Source organism: Leopardus geoffroyi, chromosome A1 (assembly GCF_018350155.1).
Source record: "Leopardus geoffroyi isolate Oge1 chromosome A1, O.geoffroyi_Oge1_pat1.0, whole genome shotgun sequence".
NCBI classification, from domain to species: Eukaryota; Metazoa; Chordata; class Mammalia; order Carnivora; family Felidae; genus Leopardus; species Leopardus geoffroyi.
In genome coordinates, this window is record NC_059326.1 from 180,733,454 (window position 1) to 180,757,031 (window position 23,578).

The 23,578-nt window shown below is 40.5% G+C and overlaps 1 protein-coding gene across 22 annotated transcripts in view; it reads right to left on the reverse strand.

The window, feature by feature from the left end:
• The window catches only part of TENM2 (teneurin transmembrane protein 2), a 1,977,527-nt gene that overhangs the window by 65,701 nt on the left and 1,888,248 nt on the right, over nt 1–23,578 (reverse strand). For all 22 annotated transcript variants that reach the window (XM_045502305.1, XM_045502315.1, XM_045502361.1 and 19 more), the window contains 6 exons: nt 22,855–23,065; nt 18,454–18,573; nt 14,688–14,949; nt 13,636–13,903; nt 7,881–8,024; nt 7,210–7,459 (listed from right to left, as the gene is read on the reverse strand). In XM_045502305.1, coding sequence (XP_045358261.1) covers nt 7,210–7,459; nt 7,881–8,024; nt 13,636–13,903; nt 14,688–14,949; nt 18,454–18,573; nt 22,855–23,065 — 1,255 coding nt within the window. The remainder of the gene's footprint in view (nt 1–7,209; nt 7,460–7,880; nt 8,025–13,635; nt 13,904–14,687; nt 14,950–18,453; nt 18,574–22,854; nt 23,066–23,578) is intronic.

Below are 23,578 nucleotides of genomic sequence, written 5' to 3' on the forward strand. Positions count from 1 at the left end.
ATAAAGATTTTTCCAAATTTTACAACTCTAACAATGTTCATAACGTCACCAGTAATCAGTTGTAGACATGAAACATTTACTAACTTATCAATAATCTGAAACAAATCTTGACTATAGCTATGCCAGAGGAAAGACTGAATATTGCTCTATTCTTTTTATAGGTAATGACATTACAAAATCATTGTCATATTAAAAGACAATCAAAAACTATGCAGCCAAAAAGTGTAGGAAAACAAGTATCATGGAAGTGTAATAGTTAATTAATAAAACATTTTAGGTAATTTCATCTGGATTTTGTGATGTTTTCACTAATTATCAGCTTTTCAAAATGTGCAATTTCTGTTGGTTTCCTTTTTCATCCTAAATAATACTACATTTCATTCAAAGTTATGTTAAGATTTAGTCCCCATGAAACCTGGACCTGCCTTTGGTAAAGGACTTTGAAAACAGTGCCAAGAACTGCCCCAAATTTTATGGGGATATTGTTGTTATTGTTATTCTGGGTAGGGGTGATATGTTATATTTTGTTTCCTGACTTTGGTATTTATAGCCTGATCACACAGGGAAAGCATATAACTAGAACTTTATATTCCTCCCTATCATTCTATGCCCGTATCAAGAAGGGTCTTTTCTCATTGAAATTCTCAGGCAAAGCTTATCTTTGGTGAAGCTTTCTTCTAACTTCTGCTGCTCTTGCCCTCTTTCTTAGGCTCCCATTCTCTTGTGATTCTTCCCTCTCTATCACTAATACATCTGGCCTGGACAATTCCCTTCCCGGAAGATCTTCCCTGATAAAGCTATTGCTGTTGATCCACATCAATAGTACCATCAGAATCTCAGCATGGGAGGGACAGAAGGATCATACCTCAAGATCATAAAAGCCATATATGAAAGACCACTGTAAATATCATCCTCAAGGGAAAAAACCAAGAGCTTTCCCCCTAAGGTCAGGAACACGACAAGGATGTCTACTGTCACCACTGTTATTCAACATAGTGTTGGAAGTCCTAGCCTCAGCAATCAGACAACACAAAGAAAGAAAAGGCATCCAAACTGGCAAGGAGGAAATCAAACTCTCACTCTTTTCAGACAATATGATACTCTATGTGGAAACCCAAAAGACTCTGACAAAAAACTGCTACAACTGATCTATGAATTCAGCAAAATCACAGGATATAAAATCAATGTACAGAAATAGGTTGCATTTCTATACACCAATAATGAAACAGCAGAAAGAAATCATGGAATCAGTCCCATTTAGAACTGCACCAAAAAAACATAAAATACCTAGGAATCAACTTAACCAAAGAGGTAAAAAATCTATACACTGAAAACTATAGAAAGCTTATAAAAGAAATTGAAGATCTCTCTCTCTTTCTCTCTCTCTCTCTCTCTCTCTCACACACACACACACACACACACACACGCACACACACACAAATGGAAAAACATTCAATGCTCATGGATTGGAAGAACAAATATTGTTAAAATGTCAACACTACCCAAAGCAATCTACACATTCAATGCAATCCCAATCAAAATTGCACTGGCATTCTTCTCAAAGCTAGGACAAATAATCCTACAATTTGTATGGAACAACAAAAGACCCCAAATAGCCAAAGCAATCCTGAAAAAGAAAACCAAAGCTGGAGGCATCACACTCCCTGACTTCAAGCTGTATTACAAAGCTATAATCATCAAGACAGTATGGTACTGGCACAAAAACAGACACAGAGATCAATGCAACAGAATAGAGAACCCAGATATGGACCCACAAATGTATGGCCAACTAATCTTTGACAAAGCAGGAAAGAATATCCAAAGGAAAAAAGTCTCTTCAGCAAATGGTGTTGGGAAAACTGGACAGTGACATGCAGAAGAATGAAAATGGACCACTTTCTTACACCATACACAAAAATAAACTCAAAATGGATGAAAGACCTCAATGTAAGACAGGAAGCCATCAAAATCCTAGAGGAGAAAATAGACAACAACCTCTTTGACCTTGGTTGCAGCAACTTCTTACTTGACATGTCTCTGGAGGCAAGGGTAACAAAGGCAAAAATGAACTATTGGGACCTTATCAAGATAAAAAGCTTCTGCACAGCAAAATAAACAATCAGCAAAACTAAAAGGCAACCGACAGATTGAGAGAAGATATTTGCAAATAACATCAGATAAAGGGTTAGTATCCAAAATCTATAAAGAAGTTATCTAACCCAACACCCCCACCAAAAAACCCCAAAAACAAATAATCCAGTGAAGAAATGGGCAAAAGACATAAATAGACACTTTTCCAAAGAAGACATCCAGATGGCTAACAGAACACATGAAAAAATGCTCAACATCACCCATCACCAGGGAAATACAAAGCAAAACCACAATGAGATACCACCTCACACCTGTCATAATGGCTAAAATTAACAACTCAGGCAACAACAGATGTTGGCGGGGATGTGAAGAAAGAGGAACACTTTTGAACTGATGGTGGGAATGCAAACTGGTACAACCACTCTGGAAAACAGTATGGAGGTTCCTCAAAAAATTAAAAATAGAACTACCCTACGTCCCAGCAAGTGCACTACTAGGTATTTATCCAAAGGATACAGAAGTGCTGTTTCAAAGGGGCACACATACCCCAATGTTTATAGCAGCAGTATCAATAATAGCTAAAGTATGGAAAGAGCCCAGATATCCATCAAGTGATAAATATATAAAGAAAATGTGGCATGTGTGTGTGTTGTATATATACATGTATATATGTGTGTATATATATTTATATATATATATAGATATATATATATGTATATATATATATATATATACAGCACACACACACACACATACATACACACACACAATGGAATATTACTTGGTGATCAAAAAGAATGAACTCTTGCCATATGCAACAATGTGGATGGAACTAGAATGTATTATGCTAAGCAAAATTAGTCAGAGAAAGGTAAATACCATACAACTTCATTCATATGTGGAATTTAAGATACAAAACAAATGAACATAAGGGAAGGGAAGCAAAAATAATATAAAAACAGGAGAACAAACCATCAGAGACTCTTAAATACAGAGAACAAACTGAGGGTTGCTGAAGGGGTTTTAGGTTGGGGGATGGGCTAAATGGACAAGGGGCATTAAGGAGGACACTTTTTGGGATGAGTGGTGGGTATTATACGTAAGTGATGAATCACTAAATTCTATTCCTGAAATCATTATTACACTATATGTTTACTAACTTGGATATATAAAAAAAGAATCTCAGCATGGGAAAGTGTTTTAGTTGGGGAACAAAAGCATTTTTCGTATCATAACATAATTTTATATTTGGAAAATAAAAAGTTTTTTAGTATTTCAAACATTATGGAAAGTGTGAGATTCTTATGTTTAGCACAAGAGGCCAAGTTAAGACAAGGCAGAGAGACACTGTCCCATACCTTATAATTTATTGCCTTATATTGGGATCCAATTCCAAAGATGTTCTCAATTGAGGAGGAAGAAAGATTTTTCTGTGCCAGAAATTCACTCTAAGGTGTTAGTCACTGACGAATTTACTCTCTAAGGCTGGGGTTTTCTAAGGATTACCTGAAGTGAGTGTAGTTACAAGAAAGGGAATATGCCACTAAAAGTGGGGTATCAGGCTTTTTGGGGAAGTGCATGATGAAAATGTCTTGAATGCTGGTGGAACTGCAGCATACAAATGATAACCATTTTACGTAAGAATAAGGCTCTTTCTAACATTAGAAGTTTTCCAAGTGCGTAGAACTCTGCCCCTGTATGTTTTTGTATAGACAAAGGAAGGAGGAAGAGAGAAGGAACCATGGGAACATTTATATAAAATTCTGACTCAGATGCTTAGATCTGGGGTGGGTAAGGGAGATACGGATGGGCACTGAATCCTGAAACTAAATCATTTAGCTGCCAACTCACAATGGAGAAAAGACATAAGCAAGACAGGTCTCTTTCCCCTCCTCCCTCCCTCCCCTGGTTACTGTTTTTGAAGAGAGGGGATTGACAGCCCTTAGTTTTCAGTTATGTGGTGGGAAGAAAAGAAAAATCAAACCAGTATTCTTGTAAAAGCTTAACTTCTAATCGTCTCTGGATACCTGGCTGATGAAAGCAAGAACAAGTCTAAAGGCAGTTAAAGCGGAAAAAGAAACCACACAGCTATTGAGGGAAATTGATAGTTACACTCCCTCCAGCTGTCCTTAATGTCACCATGTGGGTGTGGTGTGCTGCTCTGAGTGGGCCCTTAGCTGTTATCATTAATGTTGTGGCCTCTACAAATTGAGAGACCTAGAATCAAGGACAGATTCCAAGAAAGGATGACAATGGTCTGTGTCTCCCCTTAACTCAAGAAATGTGCCTTAAGCCCCCAGTGTGGACAAGGCATTGCTCTAGGTATCAAGGGGCAAAGATGCCAAAGGTACCTGTGCTATGGAAGTTCACACACTAGGACCCTAGAAGACTTACATGGAAATAACTGAAAAACAAGGCAATAAATGGGGTCACTTTTGTGGAAAATTAGAGTTAAGTGACCCAGAGGAGGGTGAGAATTATTTCTGCTAGAGAGGTCAGGCTTCATGGAGAGGGGACCTTCAAAATAAGCATTAAAGATGAGGCTGATTAGACAAAGTATTTTAAGTAGAGCAAGTAGCATGAGTCCAGGTTTGGAGGTGGGAATGTAGTAGGCAAGTGCTGATTTAGCTCTGAGCACCTAGACCTATGACAAAGAAGTAAGGGCCAGACAATGGAGAGTTAGTTATAAATGTCAGATTTAAAAATGCAACCCTCATGGAAAAGCAGAATGCTACCTTCACTCCCTTCCCTGCCTCCTGCCATGGCTCTCCACTGCCAACGGGATTCCTGAGAAAAGGACTCTCCTAGGATAAAAAGGGAAATGAACATCTTGGGAAGGGGACCTAGTTGGGTAGCTCTAGAAAATGTGGTTTGTCTGATTGGCAATTTGACAGCTTGAGGATTATCTATTTGTCTCCTTCTCCTCTCACTGTTTAACTTTGGCTTATTATACTCTTCTAGTCTACCCCATGACTTCCCCTTCTTTATTTCCATGATGGGTGGTTGTTGGTTCTTCAATACTCATCCTGAATTGTCTCTACTTGCCTAGGTTCCCATCTGTCATCTTCAAATGGGTGCTCTTTGAGCCTTGTGTTTCATCCCCTTCTAGACCTTTAGAGCCCAGCACATGCTTGGCTCACATTATGTTCAGTAAATGCCTACTGGATCACTGAATCTGTAACCTTCTTGGGGGAGAAGCTGGGGTTTTCTCCCCCGCCCCCTCTCTTTTAACCGCCCAGTGCTTGGCACAGTCTCAGGTCCCAGGAATAGTCAGCAGTACTTGCTGATGGTCTAATCACTGATCTCTCTCCCAGAAGGGGCCACTAAAATGCAAGTGCAACCTGTGGCTTCTTCTAAGTCCTTCATATGGTAGCTGAGGCTACTTTAGAAAGCACCACCACCTCCTTGGTTGCTCAGGTCAAGATGCTCATCATAATCCTTGATTCTTCTTCTTCTTTTTTTCTTTTTCTTTTTTTCCATTTCTTACACCTGATCCATGAACAATTCCCATCACATTTACTTTGAAAATATATCCCAGTTGGAATACTTCCTTATCTCCCCTGCTACCCCTCTAGTCTACATCACCATCACCCAGACCCTGGTCAGCTATTGCAGCTTCCCTATGGGCTTCTCTGCTTCCACTCTTGCACCCCTACAGTCCATTCATCTACACAATAGCCAGAATAATCTTTAAAAAGGCAATAAGATCATGTCAACTCTACTGTACTTTCTATTTTAACCTCCAACAGCTGTCCATTGTAATAAGAATATAATTTACACTTGTCAACAAGGTCTGTAAGATGTTGAAGCATTGATCCCCTACTGACCTCTCTGACCTCCTCTGAAACACTTCTTTCTGAGCTTACTACCATGCAACCATATTGGACTCTGTCAATCCCTTAAGTAAACCAGATTATTGCCTGATATTAGGGCTTTTGCACAACTTCTCTCTGCCTGGAATACTTTCCCCCAGATCTTCACATGGCTGACCTCATCATTTAGGCCCCATCTCAGATGACACATGTCAGATGTTCCCTATCTATCTTATGTAGCTTCCTTATCCTTCCTACTCCACACAGTAGTCCCTAATTATTACCCTGTTAGGTTTTCCTTAAAGCATTATAATTTTTTAAATTTGTCCACATGAATTGGTGTGAAGTTTCCTATAAAACCATAAACACAACAGCTAGGGCTTTGCTTGTTCCTACCCTCTCCCTCATGTCCTAACAGATAGTCCTTGGCACATGGTATACATTCACCAAGTATTTTGTCCCTTATTTATAGAATTCATTTATCCCTCCACTTACAGATCACTTTCTAGGTTTTAGGGCCTGGAGTCAACTTTGCTGGGAAGAGAGTTTATAAGAACTTTCATCCAGCATAGAGGAATCTGGACTTCAGAGTTAGTAGCAAGCAATGACCAGGAGGAATCTACCAGGTGTGGCCAGAAATTAACTAGCAAGGACTATGCAGTAATTCTAAGTCATATCCTAGTGAATGTGCAAAGACCCAGAGAATTTATAGAAAGATAGTACACAGAGGCACAAAATACAAACATTTGAACATTAGTAAATGAACATTAGTGGTTCTCAAACTCTCATGTACATCACCATCTTCTACAGAGCTTGTCAAAGATAAAAACTGCCTTGGCTCATCTCTAGGCTTACTGAATCAGTGCTCTGGGGTGGGCTCCAGGAGTCTGTATTTTTAAGAAGTGTCACTTTAGAAACCACTGAAACAGATGAACAGCTTGAAGTAGTGGTTCTTTCATTGTTTGGTATGTATCAGATTCTTGTGTGGAGATTCTTGTGTGGATTCTTGTATTCACAAATACAGCTACACAGGTCCCACACCAAGCACTACGACCTAAAGCTTTCACCCTTGTTTGTTTGTAAGTCAGGTGTTAACAATTGTATCCAATATGTGTGTGGTGTTTTATAGATTCAAAAAGAATTTCCCCAACTATTATTTGATTACAGGCCTAGGTTTTGAAGCTCAGCCCATTTTGTGGGATATATATTCTCTGGAGAACCCCCAATTCAGCCATCATTTGCCCAGGGAAGTTTTGTAGCAATGGGAACAATAGAGCAAAGGAAGGTTTTCTGTGTGGCCACTTACCGTAACTCCAAAATGCTGGTCACATTTCGAGAAGGAAAAATGCGTCGGATGTAATTGAAGTCTCCAACGAAGAGGCTCCCATCAATTCCAACGGCCAGAGCTACTGGGGCCAGTAGCTTGTTGCCTTCGGCAAGGCCATTGCAACTAGGACAGGAAATGCTTCGTCGGCGGCCATTGCCCATAATGCTGGTGATGATGGCAGGCTGCTGGGTCAGGAACTGGTTCTCCCCGGTGCCCTTGTGTAGGATTCCTGGGGAGCAGGAAATGGGGACAGTTACTGCAACCCTCTGGGGAGGATACTTCTATTGGCTTACTGAGGGTGAGGGGCAGTGGCAGAGAGAAGAGAAATAGTAGGAAACTTTGATCTTTGGAGAACTTGCCTATTTCCTCATGATGCTGTAATGGAGTGGCTGAACCCCAAGGCTAAGATATTGCCTGTAGGGATAACTGAAGAAGAATTGTGAGGTACACTAAGGCAGATGGTCTGGGAAAAACAGCCTGAGATTCTTTGACATTTAAAAGGAGAAGGTGGGAAAACCTATGAGTGTTTTGGACATTTGATGAAAAATGCTAAGGGAAGGGGAGGGGCCACCACTTAAATGTCAAGGCTGCCGAGAAGTTTCCGGAGGGGAGATCAGGATGTATTTGGGAAAGTAAATGTGCCCACATACCACTTTTAACATTGAGAATGTGATGTTTGTCCAGGGACCAGCCACCGAGGTTGGAAGGGTCTAGCTCGAATCCTTGAAGGAGGGCTGTCCTTTTCTCCCACAGTATTAGACTGGGGCAGGTCTCATATTCAAAGCCAACAGATACTGAAAGATAAAAGTGGGTGGGGCAGAATGGAGAAAAGAGAGTTTACTTGATTACTCCAAAGCTTTCCAGCTGGAATGAGAAACACATGTTCATGGTAATACAGATTCCTTTCCAAAAGCCCACTGAAGGAGGTGGGTTGATTGCTTTTTCTCCTTGTGATTCCACACAATATTAAATTCAGATTTCAAGCTGAACTCAACCTTGAAACTTACACAGTAGTACTCTGTAGGGATAGAAAGACTTTTCCAATGAACAGCTGGCTTTCAAAATATGACCCTAGTGATGTGGAAGGAGGAGAAGAATCGTTTAAAAACGAAATACAACTCTCCTTTATAGATGGACAGGAGACTGTTTCTTTCAGCCTGCTGTTCACGGCATGCATTTATCATATTCTATGTTATTTATTTTCGCTCACTAGGAGGAAGGCCTATGGAAGCATAGTGGCTCATTTATAAGGAGATTCTGTAGGCAACAGCTTGTATAAGTTAAAGCTCTTTGTACGATCACTCAGGATTCCAGAGAGTGCCAGGCAAGGCAGGCATGGGGACAAAGCCTGCCAATTATGTGACAATTCAGTGGGGAACAGAATCCAAAGACTGTAAAAATCCTACATTTGCCACATGGACAAATGGGAGAGGGAGGTGGGAGATGAAGGACTTCAATTCTAACTCTGCTCCAGCTCACACTTCCTCGTGGCTCTGTTTTCCCATGTGTAAAACAGAGCAAGTGAAACCTCAATTTCTCAGAGAGATGTAGTAGGGATAAATGAGACAAAATGCCAAGATGCCATACATTTTTAATTGCAACATTGCTTTAGAAATATGAGGCACTGTTATTATTGCTATTCCTACTACATTAAATTCTTAACTATGTGTGTCACCTTTGGGGATTCTCCACAGCTTCTTTTAAATCCTGAGATATAGGAGCATCAATATGAATTGGAGATACATTTTATTAAAAAAAACCCCACATATATTTCTTAACTTGTCCTCTGAAAATTCCAAGAAACAACAATGAAATCAGTGGCAAAGAGAATTTCTAGTGCCTAGCTTGTGGCCTTGAAATATTATTTCTCATTAAAAGGAAATCAGGCAGGGCTCCTTGAAGAAATGGATGGAGCAAGAAATGAACAAGATGAGACTAGGGTATTTTATCATACCAGATAGCAAGGAAGAAATCAAAATCTCCTAGGGTTATGTCAAAAGATAGGGAGTCAGCTTGAAGAGTGTCCCACTGACCAAAGATGGGATAGTTTGACCCTCAGTAGAGATAATAACTTCAATGGATTGAAACATATTAGACACATTTTATTCTATGAGTTCATAATGGTATTAGAAAATTAATTTGCCACTGTTAGAGGATGTTAGAGAACAAACTTATTATATTGAAAACAGTATATAAAGGCAAACAATCAAGAATTTATTTCTTCTTTCTTATTTGAACTCTACCTCCTATAACCAAGTAGTTAATGAGAGAATATCTCTATGTAAAAGTATTCTAGCTAATAAATGGAAAAGCAATGAAAAAATTAAAATATGACTTTGCAATTCTTAATGACCTAATGGATCTAGGTAATGAGCATCAGTGGCCTCTGAAATCACAAAAGGATAAACAAGATGACATTAGGTGCCTCCTGATGGGAGACAACAGTACCACCTATCTAGTTGTCCTGCTGAAAAAAAAAAATTAGAGAATAAAATACTCAGGAATTAATTTAATCAAGGAGGTGAAAGACCTATATGTTGAAAACTATAAAACACTGATGAAAGAAATTGAAGAAGACACAAATAAATGGAAATATATTCTGTGCTCATGAATTAGAATAATTAACATCATTAAAATGCCCACATTACCCAAAGCAATCTATGGATTCATTACAATCCCTAACAAAATTCCAATAGCACATAATAGAAACACAAAAATAGAACAAACAATCCTAAAATGTGTATCAAGCTGCAATAGACCCCAAGTAGTCAAAGCAATCTTGAGAAAGAACAAACCTAGAGGCATTACACTCCCTGATTTCAAACTATATTACAAAGCTATAGTAATCAAATCTGTATAGTGTGGGCATGAAAACTGACACACAGGTCAATAGAACAAAATAGAGAGCCCAGAAATAAACCCATACATATATGGCCAATTAATTCAAAGCAAAGGAGCCAAGAATATACAACAGGGAAAAGACAGTCCCTTCAATAGATGGTGTTGGGAAAACTGGACAGCCATGTGAAAAATAATGAAACTGGATCACCGTCTTACACCATACACAAAAATTAATGCAAAATGGATTAAAGACTTGAATTTAAGACCTGAAACCATACAACTCCTAGAAGAAAACACAGGGGGTAATCTCCTTGACGTCGGTCTTAGTAATAATTTTTTGATTTGACACCAAAAGCACAGCCAACAAAAAGCAAAAATAAACAAGTGGGACTGCATCAAATTAAAATGCCTCTGTGATGGGGTGCCTGGGTGGCTCAGTCAGTTGAATGTTCAACTTCGGCTCAGGTCATGATCTCCTGGTTTGTGAGTTCGCGCCCCACATCCGGCTCTATGCTGACAGCTCAGAGCCTGGAGCCTGCTTCAGATTCTATGTCTCCCTCTCTCTTTCCCCATCCTCTGCTCATACTCTGTTCCTCTCTCTCTCAAAAATAAATAAACATTAAAAAAATTAAAAAAAAATTAAAATGCTTCTGTACAACAAAGGAAATAATCAACAAAATGAAAAGACAACCTACTGAATAGGAAAAAAAATAGTTGCAAATCATATATCTGATAAGGAGTTAATATCTAAAACATATAAAGAACTCATACAACTCCATAGCAAAAAGGCAAACAATCCAATGAAAAATGGGCAAAGGATCTGAACACACATTCCAAAGAAGACAGAGAAGGCCAAGATGTTCATGAAAAGATGCTCAACTTCATTAATTATCAGGGAATTGCAGATCAAAACCACAATGAGATACCATCTCATACCTGTCTGAATGGCTGTTATCAAAAAGACAAGAAATAACAAGTACCGGTGGAGATGTGGAATAAAGGGAACTCTTCTGCACTGCTGGTGGAAATGTAAACTGGTGCAGCCACTACGGAACACAGTATGGAGGTTCTTCAAAAAAAAAAAAAAAAAAAAAAAAAAAAAAAAAAAACAACTACAAATAGAACTACCATATGACCCAGCAATTTCACTTCTGGGTATCTATCCAAAGAAAATGAGAACACAAACTCAAAAAGATATCTGCACCCCATGTTCATTGCAAATTGTTTACAATAGCTAAGATATGGAAATAGTCTAAGTGCCCAATAACGGCTGAATGGATAAAGAATGTGTGTGTGTGTGTTTGTGTGTGTGTGTGTGTGTGTGTGTGTGTGTGTGTGTGTAGTATTATTCAGCCACAGAAAAGAGTGATATTTTGCCATTTGGGAAACAGGGATGGACCTTGAAGGCATTATGTTAAATTAGATAAGTTAGAGAAAAGATAGATACTGAATGATTTCACTTCGATGTAGAATCATCTAAAAAAAATAAAACAAAGCTCACAGATATAGAGTTAGATTGGGTCTTGCTGGAGGCAGCAGGTGGGAGGTGAAAGAAATGAGTGAAGGGAGTCAAAGGTACAAATTTCCAGTAATAAAATAAATAAGTGTTGGGGATATAATGTGTGGCATAGTGACTGTAGTTAATAATACTGTATGGCATATTGTAAGTTAAGAAAGTAGATCTTAAAAGTTCTCATCACAAGAAAAAAAATTCGTAACAATCTGTGTGATGGATGTTAACTAGATTTGTGTATATATTGCACCCAATATATACCAATATGGAATCATGTTGTACACCTGAAACTAATACAATGTTGCATGTCAATTATACCTCAGATAAAAAAAAAAAAAATCAAACCTGAACCTGAAAAAGCCTCGAGTCTCAACTCTCAGTTTACAGGAGATAACAGAACAAAGGAAGACATTAAACAGCCACAGGGGTGCAATCAGAAAATAAACTAGACTATGGAAAATTCTACAGACAAATAATGCACTTTGTCCAAAATAAAATATAGAACTTAAAAAAGAGCTAGAGATAGAAGGGAAAACCATAGATTAAAGAAATTTAAGAGAAATCAAAATTGCAAAAGGTGGATCTTATTTGGATTCTGACTCAAACGAAGCACTAATATTTTATGATACTCATAAGACAATTGAAATATTGAATAATTGGCTATTTAAAGATATTAAGAAGTAATCATTTAAAAATTGTGATAATTATATTGTTGTCATTCTTTTGTAGTGTGTTTTTGAGATACATTGTGAAATATTATGGATGAATTTATATGATATCTGAGACTTCCTTCAGAAAATCATGGGAAGCAGGGAGGTGGATGAAAGGGTGGAGTTGATAATGTCAGAAGCTAGATACATGGGGGTGCATTATAATACTGCATCTACGTTTTGATGTTGGATATTTTTTTCATATTGGTAAAGGCTGGTATAATATTTGATTAGCTACTTTATACTAAATGCACTAGTTAGTTCAATAACATTACTATCTTTTATGAAGTTAATAACTCCCTTTGCTGATGAGGCAGACGACTAGGGCCATACCCTGAGCATGTGAAACCTGCTAGGTACATGACGTTAGGCATCTTACTTACCCTCTCCCTCATGTCCTACTGCACAGTGGGGGTTATGAGAGTGGCTCCCTGATAAAGTTATTGACAGCCTACCCCATACAAAGGATTTTAGCTCAGTGCTGTGCACAAAAGGAGTGTCTGACAAACATTGGCTTCCAACTACCATGAAAATTTCTAAGTTTGCTGGTTTCTTATTTTGGTAACTTATTATAGTTCTTGGAAATCACAAGGCTAGTGGTGAAGAAAATACAGGATTCTGGATTTTAATTAATCCCACCCAGACTTCCACAAGTAGGAAAAGACACTAGGTATGTTGATATCAATCTCAGCTCACAACTTTTCAGAGATTGGTAACCAACAGACCCTTCTCTTATGGTAGTCTTTCATCAGTGGGCAGTTAAGCTATTCCCTAAAAGGCACAGCTTGAAACACAGCACGTGGCTTTCACACCCCCTCCATCTTCTGATTCTCCTGATGCATTCTGGGAACATGATCTAGCTCCTGCCCACCTCTTTCCCCTATCTTGAATATTCTCCTTGTCCATACTTTCCAGCCACACTGCCCTTCTCTTTGTCCTTCAAACACACCTTAGTCTTCTCACTTTTTCTGCCAGAAAAATAATGCTTTGTTCCTGATTTTCACATGGCTCCTTCTTGCCATTCAAGCCTCTGCTGAAGTGTCACCTGCCAAGAAGTCTTCCCTGAATGCCCACCCACAGTTGCTCCTCCTTCCCAGTAAATTATTTTTATTTTAATATCAGCACTTATCACTGCTTGATATTTTCTTGTTCAGTCTGTGTTTATTATCTTGATCCCCCACTAGTACAGAAGGTCCATGAAATAGGACTCTTGTCTATCTTACTGACCAATGCATTCCTATCTACTGGGATAGTGCGTGGCACATATTAGAAACTCAATATTGATCAAATTAATGCATGACTAAATCCAAGGATCAATAAGGAGTTGAAACTGAAACATACCAACAGCATCAGAGAGTCCGTAAACCCTTTGGCCATATGCATCTGTCTTATCCCAGATGAAGGTGTAGGCCAGGTTGGGAGAGGCCTGGAATGACTTCTGGAAGAGGTGCCCCTCTACAGCTACCATCAGATGAACCTTGATAAGATTCAGGGGCACCGTGGACTGGGTCATGGTGATCTTCAACAGAGACTTATAGCCTGCGGTCCTGGAGCTCAGGTAGCGAAGCTTCACAGTGGAACCAGGGAGCTCAATTTCTTCATGAAGAACCTGGAGAGGAAACATAGGGTGGACATGAGACATGCTTCATCCAGTGACCCCCGGGCAGGTGGGCTGCTCACAACCCTGAGTCTGCCTGTCTGCTGCTGCCCTCACAAAGCATCATGCCTTATGTGGGGTGCAAGAACCACTACCCACGACTGAGAGAAAAAAAAAACAACCAAAACTTTATCCTACACCATGGAGTAAAGGGGTTGAGGTTATGATTTTTGGATTAATAATTATTCTTGGTCACTGTTGTGTTTCTTTTTAAAAACCACACTGTTGGCAAAAGATGTAAATAAGAACAGCAGGCTTTATTGCTAGCTGCATGTAAGGAGGCCACAAGAGGCTGTAATTATATGAACCTGCAACTTCCAGTGACAATTGGTATAAAGCAACAGGGAGGCAATAATGTAATATGCCCTCTGTCCTAACACCGATGTAGATCATTAAAGTGCCTCTTATCATGTATCTCTGTGACTAACAGGAATAAAAATGCAATTTGCAGGTGGGTTGCACATATGTATATTGTTTTTTTTTTTTTATTTTATTAAAAGCTCCGTTGACTGCCAAAGTCTTGAATGACTATCTGGAAACATCTGGAAGATATAGGAGAGATTCAGTTGTCTCTCCAGTGGCCATAAATTCTATTGTGTTCCTACTTTTTGTCTCTCTCCCTTAATATTAGTCTCTGGCCCACCCAGAGAGTGAGATATGGTGAGAGGAAGTTGGCCAGCCAGTTTGGGTTAGGGTAGGATTTGAAGAGACCTACCCTAGTACCTGCCATTCCTACCTGGGTCTCAGGCACGATGGGATTCTGCCCAGGGGCGGCGCTGAAGAAAGTGGACAGCGGGGAGGAGATGATGATTGGATCTGGTCGGACAAAGCCACTGAGGTCACAGCTGGGGATGGAGTTCTCCTCAGTCTTCATTACCAGGGTGTCCATGGCGTAAAAGCTATTCCATGGCAGCCACACGGTGCGCTCCTGGCTCATGAATGGGGCTCGCTCGAAGTGCAGGGTCAAGGAGGCACCCCCATTGGCAATCAGGTCAAACCTGAAGAGGGGGCAAGTGGGCTCTTAGGAATGAACTTAGCTTTAGACAAGGCAGGGGCTCTGAACTGTGCACCTGAGGGCAGTAGGAGGGGCAGAGCACACGAGAGATGAACGTGGGCTTTGAAGGCAGATGGTCTGAGTTAAAATACAATCTCTATCAATGACTTGTCCTGTGATTCTGTGAAAGTTACCAACCCTCTCTGAGCCCCAGTGTCTTCATCTGCGAATTGGGACTAATTATACCAACTTCACAGTATGGCTGAGAGAATGAAATGTGACGACTGCAGAGCAGGGGTCAGCAAACTAAGCCCATGAGCTAAATCCAGCCCGCCACCTGTTTTGGCAAACAAAAGTTTCATTGGAGTACAGCCACGCCGATTTGTTTACTTATCCTCTCCAGCTGATTTTGTGCTACAAAGGCAGAGCTGAGTAGTTGTAACAGAAACCATATGGCATGCAAATCCTAAAATATTTACTATCTGGCCCTTTACAGAAAATGTTTCTCCGCCCCTGCTGTAAAGCACTTAGCATCATGCTAGGTTGATACAAGTATTCAATACATAGTAGAGTTATAATGATCAATGAATGCTAAGTCATGGGAGGGGCTTTCTTCTTATCTACCTGGGCTGTTTTATATATATATGTTTCATAGAGGCTTAATTTTTGAGATACAGTTGACATATAACATTAGTTTCAGGTGTAGTACAACATAATGGTTTGATATATGCATAAGGTACAAAATGATGGCCACAAGAAGTCTAGTTAACATCTATCACTACACATAGTTAAAATTTTTTTCTTGCAATGAAAACTTTTAAGATTCTCTTAGCAACTTTCAATATGCAATACAATATTATTAACTATAGTCTCCATACTGTACATTACATCTGCAGGATTTATTTATTTTATAACTTTATACTTTTGACCCCTTCATCCATTTTGGCCTGTTTCTGATATATTTTTTTAAAGTTTATTTATTTTGAGAGAGGGGTAGAGCATGAGTGGGGGAGGCAGAGGGAGAGGGAGAGAGAGAATCGCAAGCAGGCTCCCTGCTGTCAGTGCAGAGTCCCACATGAGGGCTTGATCTCAAGAACCGTGAGACCACGACCTGAGCTGAAATTAAGAGGCAGATGCTTAACCTGAGCCACCCTGGCATCCCTTTGATAATTGTCCTTAAACCTTATTCCTGTTTGTTTTTCGAGAGCTGGACAAAGGTATATTGCTAGTAAGGTAAAATAAAGGTAGTTCTTTCCCAATTAACAGAAAAGAAGGAGGTTAATGGAGAGACGTCTCCCAATTTTGAGTTTTATTCCTCCATCAAGATCTCAACTGTTTGAGGGAAGTAGTGCTTTTCTGTTCACTTCAGAATTTCCAGCAGTTAACAGAGCTCCTGGATCATAGTAAAAACTCAGTGCAAATATACAGACCCACTGGCTTCACCCAATTTGGGTAATACTTTTGGTGTTTTTTGTTTGTTTCATTTTTTGTTTGTTTGCTTTGGTGTTTTTTTTTTAACAGACAAAAATGAATGAGCAAGAAGCACATGAACATTAAGGTGAATATCAGAGCATGTATGGCACAACAGTTTATTACATGAACTTGTTTGTCTATTTATTTTGGGGAATGCATACTGCTGGGGATAGGATGGGTATAGGATGCAGAAGAGAGTCGAATGTTTTGATGTGAAATTGGTATGAAAGAACCAAATCATCAATGTCTGTGGGACACCCCACTATATGACAGATTGTGTAATTCCTCAGAGCATTCCCAAATACATCCTGTTACTTCCAGGGCTTTGCAACCTGAACAAGCTGAAGAAATCACTAATTCTGAAGGTTGGATAGATGATATGGGAAGTGGGTCTGGGCTGTAATTAGTCAAGAAGCAGCTTAGAGGGGCGCCTGGGTGGCGCAGTCAGTTAAGCGTCCGACTTCAGCCAGGTCACGATCTCACGGTCCGTGAGTTCGAGCCCCGCGTCGGGCTCTGGGCTGATGGCTCAGAGCCTGGAGCCTGTTTCCGATTCTGTGTCTCCCTCTCTCTCTGCCCCTCCCCCGTTCATGCTCTGTCTCTCTCTGTCCCAAAAATAAATAAACGTTGAAGAAGCAGCTTAGAAGGATGGGGCAGCATAAGGTAGGGACAGGCAGCAGGCCAAGGACTTAGAAATGTCCTCTGTATTGTCATAGGACTGTGCAGAGTGGGAACACTGGCTTCTAAGAATGAACAAGGGCCGAGGTAGTTCTGCGTATTACATAATCACCGTCCGAATGCTTTAAAATAGATTTGGCTACAGAAATGTATGAGATATCAGAAAGTTTGTGAATACTGAGATTTTGATGGAAATCATCAGATGTCTTCTTTGGGTTTCAGAGGTGGGAATATGAGAATAGGGCTATTGTCAGCTGGTAAATTTTGAAACTACCAGCAAGGCTACCTTAGAGCATTAGAAAGTCAGGCCTGACTCTTCACCAGAGAAAGGCAAGACTCATAGTTCTTACCCACATGCTATGTCCATGATTTTGCAGATTGCAGTTTTATGGAAAAAGTGTTACATCAGATTTACAGCAACCATCTTCTTTTACATTTGGAATAGAATGCAGTAGTTTGAGGGCTTGGGTTTTTTGTTTATTTGTTTGTTTTTGTTTTTTTTTTTTTAGCCCAGGGTGGTTGAGTAATTTCCCCATCCCATAGATTTCTTTTTTCTTTTCTTTTCTTTTCTTTTCTTTTCTTTTCTTTTCTTTTCTTTTCTTTTCTTCTTCTTCTTCTTCTTCTTCTTTTCTTCCTCTTCCTCTTCCTCTCCTCCTCCTCCTCCTCCACTTCCTCCTCCCCCCCCCCTCCTCCTCCTTCTCCTTCTTCCTCTTCTTTAAATTTCAACTCCATGCCCAGTGGATTAAGGAAATAACATAGCTTTCATCTTGGTGGGGGCTGCATGTGTGCATGTTTCCAATCAGAAGATAATAGGAAAAGGTTGCCTCCTTCACACAGCAGGGTGAAAGCTAAATGTATTTAATTAGACTTTTCTGATTACATCCCACCCCCTCAAAACAGGCACAAAAACAACACAGCTCCTAAAGCCACAGATGAAAGCAGAAGGGGTTCACCACAGGACACTATGTCATGTGGATGCTTGTCACCCTGCACTGACTTTGATTTAAAATAGGAGAGAATTTCCAAGAGCCAATTTGCCTTTTTCTTTCTAGAATCTGCCCTCCCCTAGCTGCAATCCCAGTACATGTACACACACAGAAAAGTATTTACCTGACAGGGAAAAAGGGAGAATGATGGTTATTGGCAGCCTTGGACAGGCTGGCCCTTCTATTTGTTTTTCATGTTAGATACTATACCACAAAGCAAAAAAATGTATTTGGGGGGATCCACACTAGGGGTCTTGCCTGGTGGTCACTATAGTCCACAAGGGGAAGCCATGTGGTTCTAAGCCAATAGCATGATCTGTCTTTTTGCCTGCATCCTCAGTTCTGAGTACGTAGAACCCCGCAAAGATACTTACGTGCCATCTTGGCGGGTGATGGTGTAGCCATATTTTGGGTACTTGACAAAAGACACATTCACACCAACCAGAGGAGTCCCATCTGTAGTTACTACTTGGCCTCGAATGAGAGAAACCAAGCTGAGAGAAAAAGAAACACAAGTCTTGAGCCACACACAGGAAAATAAGACAAGGGGGCATGTCAAGTTCTCCTTCCATCTTGCCATTGTCTCCACCCCTCCTCATCTGGTTGCTAAGGTAAGAAGACTCTCAACATTAATTTCTGGATTCACATAATCACACCTCACGGAGAGGTCTTAACGCTTGCTTTCCTTGAGGAACAGAGCTGATGACATGTTGGAGTGAAATCCACGGGCAGCATCTCTAGTCACTTGGCTGGCCAATGGGGTCTCCTGTGCACATTCCCTCTACCCTTGGCCTTGCTCCATTTCTTGACATCATTTGGCTTTTGTTTGGCCCGAGCTTCAGGCTGCCCTCATCACTCGCGCTTGTGCCTTAGTCTGGCACAGAGAGTATTATACTCGGGTGAGAGCTTCCCCATCTGGCTACTCATTTCCTTTTTTGGTCTTGGAGAAAGGCAGTGTTACTCTTCTCCTCCAGGCTGGGATGTCAGAGGGAATGGAGAGAAGTGCACAGAGGTGTTTTTTTATGGGGCTGGGACATATACATACATTGTTTTTTTGCTGCTCTTTAAGAGCAAAATTTCTCACAATCCATGACAGCCTGAGGAAAAGAGAGTATTGGAGCTTTACGTATTTTTTTCTGGTAGAACTATCCTGGGTTCTGACTTCCATGTAACTATATTTCTCTTATATCAAATTCCTGCTATCTTGGTGGGGCAGGGGCAGGGGTGGTTGAAATCCCCCTCAACTTTTTTCCACTGTCAGAGAAAGCTGTCCTCTCTCCAGAACATAGTAACTAGAACTTTTGCAAGAATGACAGTATCAACAAGCAACGTCTGGGAAATCCCCTAAAGCAAGAGAGATGCCACAACAGTCCTCTCAAAATCCATACAGGGAGAATGCACATGCCTCCTCTTATCTAAATTTTCTTGACTTCATAGAGAAATGGGTTACTGAGAACTTCCATTTTTGCACTGAGTCTCCAGCCTATTAGGCAGGTCTGCAGCTATATTGTTAGCCTTCAAGCCACTGGGCAATTTGACAAAGGCAGAGAGGTTCTCAGGTTTCCAGGTTCCTGGACATACTCCCAATTTCTGGGCTAGGTAATCAAGCTGACCTATTCTTTGCCAGAATCTTGTCCAAGTCTGTTTGATTTTTGGTTCGCACTTACTTCTGCTATCTCAGGTGGGATGCAGGCATGGAGGAATGCTTTCTCCTGGCACTTCTCTTTTTATTAGCAATAACTACCCCCAGCCCCTGCCACGGTTCAACTCCAACCCTTTGATGATCTCACGAGGGTTTAGACTGTTCCACTGACAGCTCTAATTGTCTGCTACTGGCTGCCTGACAAATGCATCCCATTTTTAGCTGGTTCCAACCATAATGCCAGAGGCTTTTGAAAGTGGAAAACTAAATTATGAAAATAATTCTTTTGTTCAATTCCATTTCCTTATCTTAGTGCAGACTAAGATTTCTTTCATGCCTTCCAAGGCACGATTTTAAAATCGATGTGTGTTGATGACCACAAGGTACAAAGTGTTTATGATGAGAAAACAAAGCTGGGAGTACATCTCGCAGTGGGTTTTTTCCCCTCCTTTTTTTTACACAACTGTTATTTATTTTAAATCGTTCCTATAGCATAAGACTTTACAGAGCACCACAGGAATAAAAGGGGCCTGGTTGCCTAGGCTTCCTACTCTCTATTTTCCTAGTTCCTCATTGTTGCTGGCTTCATATCGTTTCCAGGCAGACAATTCACAGAAAAGACTCAGCTGAGACATGCTATCAGTTCGTTTCTATTTATGATTATTGATGTGTAACAATTATCACATTATCTAGATAGTGAGATCTGCTCTATAAATTATAGTGGTGGAGTCAAGGCATTTTAGTTATTTTTGCATGCCATTATCTTGGGGAAACGCCTTCTTAGAAGTCTTGAATTAACTTCTTTTTTACTCCTAGCCTTCTCCTTCATTTTTTTTTTTTTTTTTTTTTTGGTCAGAGGATAATACGCTAAAATTCACATGCTTGGTGATCTTCAACCTATGTCTTGGAGTTACATTTTGTATTTCTGAATTATGTGTCTACACCAACATGCTGGAGTGTGGGCTCATTTGGGTGGTGCTATTTATTGCTACTTTCAAAGCATCAGAGAAGCTTTCTCTAAAGCAAGTTTCTTTTGCCCAGATCTCCGGGGCTGCTATGGTCCACAAATATTCTGGAGTCCTTACCTCCTCTTCTGCATCTTGGCTGTGGCTCAAGGTGCCTTCTGGAAGTGTTAACTTGGTGAGGAGGATAAAATTGAATTTTAAGGGACAAAAAGGAGAATAACAGGAAATTACTGGATTTAGGGTAGAAAAAATGAAATGTTAATAGGAAACTGAACAGAGCATGGGCTTTGGAAAGATGCATTTACAGTATTAGCAAACTGTATGTAAACTATAGTGAAATGCTTATGGCCTGGTGCTAGGGCCATTCAGGACTCTTGGGCAACAGGAATTATGTTCATAATTAAGGGAAATATACCTGTAGAATCCCTGTCCAAGAACTAGGATTTAATAAGCAAGTACTTTTTTGATCAGATATTTATGGTTTCTTTTATTTTTGAGGGGTTCTTGTATTAAGGTAATAATATAACTGTGTGAGTATATTCTACAGTATTATTCTAATTTTATCAATCAAGAAAATGAAGTTTATAAGGTTAAATAAGTTGTCTAATATGACACGGCTAGAGGGGTGCCAGGGCTGAAATAGAAGAGGGCTGAGATGATTTTTTTTTTCTTTTTAGTAAAACTAGGACAGAGAGAGGCTAAAGTTGCTAGCCCAATGTGACCTTTCTAGCCCAAGAGCCCTCATATTAAAAGAGCTGTTAGGAAGTGGGGCTGCACAACTTCCCAGAGAGTTTTAAGGGGTTGTAGAATTAACTGGCTGTACCATTGTTCCTTACCTCCCCATCCCACCTTTGCCAGGCTCTCCCAGGGAGAAGCAGAGTCTGAGTCATGACCTGCTGATGCTTCCTCCTCAAAGTCTAAGGTGGGGACACCAAGAGAATCATTTATAAAGCTAGGGGCTCCTGTAAGAAGTGAGAGCAGGTATTTTATTTGCTGGCTGGAAGACTGCTTGGGCAGCGTACTTCCTGAGTTGCTTCTGGGCCTCCCCAGAATGAAGTAGGATAAAGAGAACTAAGAGAAGAATGGCATGAGAAGGATAGTTAGTGGGGTGAGGAGGCCAGAAGTGCCCCACTCAAGTTCAAGCTTCCTAGAGGCTTCATTAAAGAGGACCCAACCATCCATTCTTACTTCTCTACAGAAAGGAGCATAGAGATGAGACAGATATCCCCAAGAAGACTACGCCTGCCATCTTCACATCTGCACATACCGTCGACATCTGGACCCAGACCCACCAAGAGCAAGATCTGTGATATGTAGGCAGACCGTAAGAAGTCCCCTGCCTCTCCTATTCTTTCTCTTACCTCCAGAATCAGAAACAGTGCCTAGAAGGGAGAAGGGGATGGGATGTCTCAAAGCCAACTCTTCCCCCTGGCTCTCCTCTCTGGGTGTACAGTTCTAACTTGTCCTGGGAGGAAGGGCCAAACTTACTATATAATAAATCTAGAATTTGCCCCTAGAATATTCATAAGTCTCAAATTAGCAACTGAGAGCAAAAGTAAACACAAGAGAAACTCTATCATTGTGCAAAGAGGGGTAACATGCCCCAGCATGACATCTTGCCCAAAGTAGGCAGTTAACAGATGCAATTGATGGGGTTGCTGTGCAGATTAGAGATGGTCTATATAAAGTGTCTGGCTCATAAGTGCTCAATAAATTCTAGCCACTGGCATTATCTTGGCTCTAAGGTGCCAGAAATGATAAGCTATGTTATTAAGTTAATAATTGCTTTCAAAAATACTCTGTTGAATGAAGTATTTCAGTGATGATCAAACAAAAGCCACTACCAGAGATATTTTATAAAGAGAGATAAAGTAATGAAATGTTGTAAAATAATAGATTATAAAAATGATCTAAAAACCAGACAATCAACAGGTGTCTCCAGCAGGTTCTAGGTTGAAGGTGGCCAAATCCTACAGACAGATGAGGACTCTGCTCTGGGTCTCAACCCATAGACAGCAAGGGGCCCTCTGTGAACCAGAGCAAGGAGCTGCCCTCATGGGGTAGTTTCCAGGCCAACTGGGCCCATGGAAAAACGGGAGCACCTCTTCCTGCTCTGATAGGGAGGCAACCAACCACCTTGGGGTCTGTCTGGACAGAAGGGTGCCCACCTGCTATTGAAGGGGTTGTCTCCAGGAATGATGTGGGTGCTGTCTTTGCCTGCCAAGAGCTTGATGCGGTCATAGAAGGACTTCACGGCAGGTGAGTCTGTCTGGCCCTGCTGAATGATGTCCAGGGGGTCCCGCGACCCTCGGCAGAGCAGGCTGTTCTGACAGGCGGACTGCAGGCAGCAGTCAGGGTCCAGGCAATCCACCAGGCCATCTGGAAGGGCAGAGGGAGAGCCAGGGTCAGTGCATTGCACAACACAAAGCTGCTGAGAGATGCTAACACCTTTGTCATGAACAGCATCAACCCTTCCCAAGGGCTTGAAGTGGCAGGTTTCACACGACAAGTCTAGTTTAATTCCAGTATATATGCATAGAAAATAAAAGACTGAAAGGAAATAATTGAAAATGTGGACAAATGATTATCCCCAGGTAGTAGATTAGTGTGTTTCTCTCCTTTTTCTTTATTATACTTTGCTAGGATTTCTGCTTTTTCTGTTATGAGCAAGTATATTTGAGTGGTTAGAAATAAAACCAAATATTTTGCTTTTGGATAGGGCAGCACTAAAAATTACCCATAGCCAGTTCTCAGGGCCTTGTGCTAATTGGGTGCACAAATCATCAAAATAATGGGATTCCTTAAATCTCAGTTTAATGGAGAAAAATGTTCCATCCCTGCTCCTTGTCAGACAGGGAAGATACTGCTGACCAGTGTGAGAACTGGGTGGGT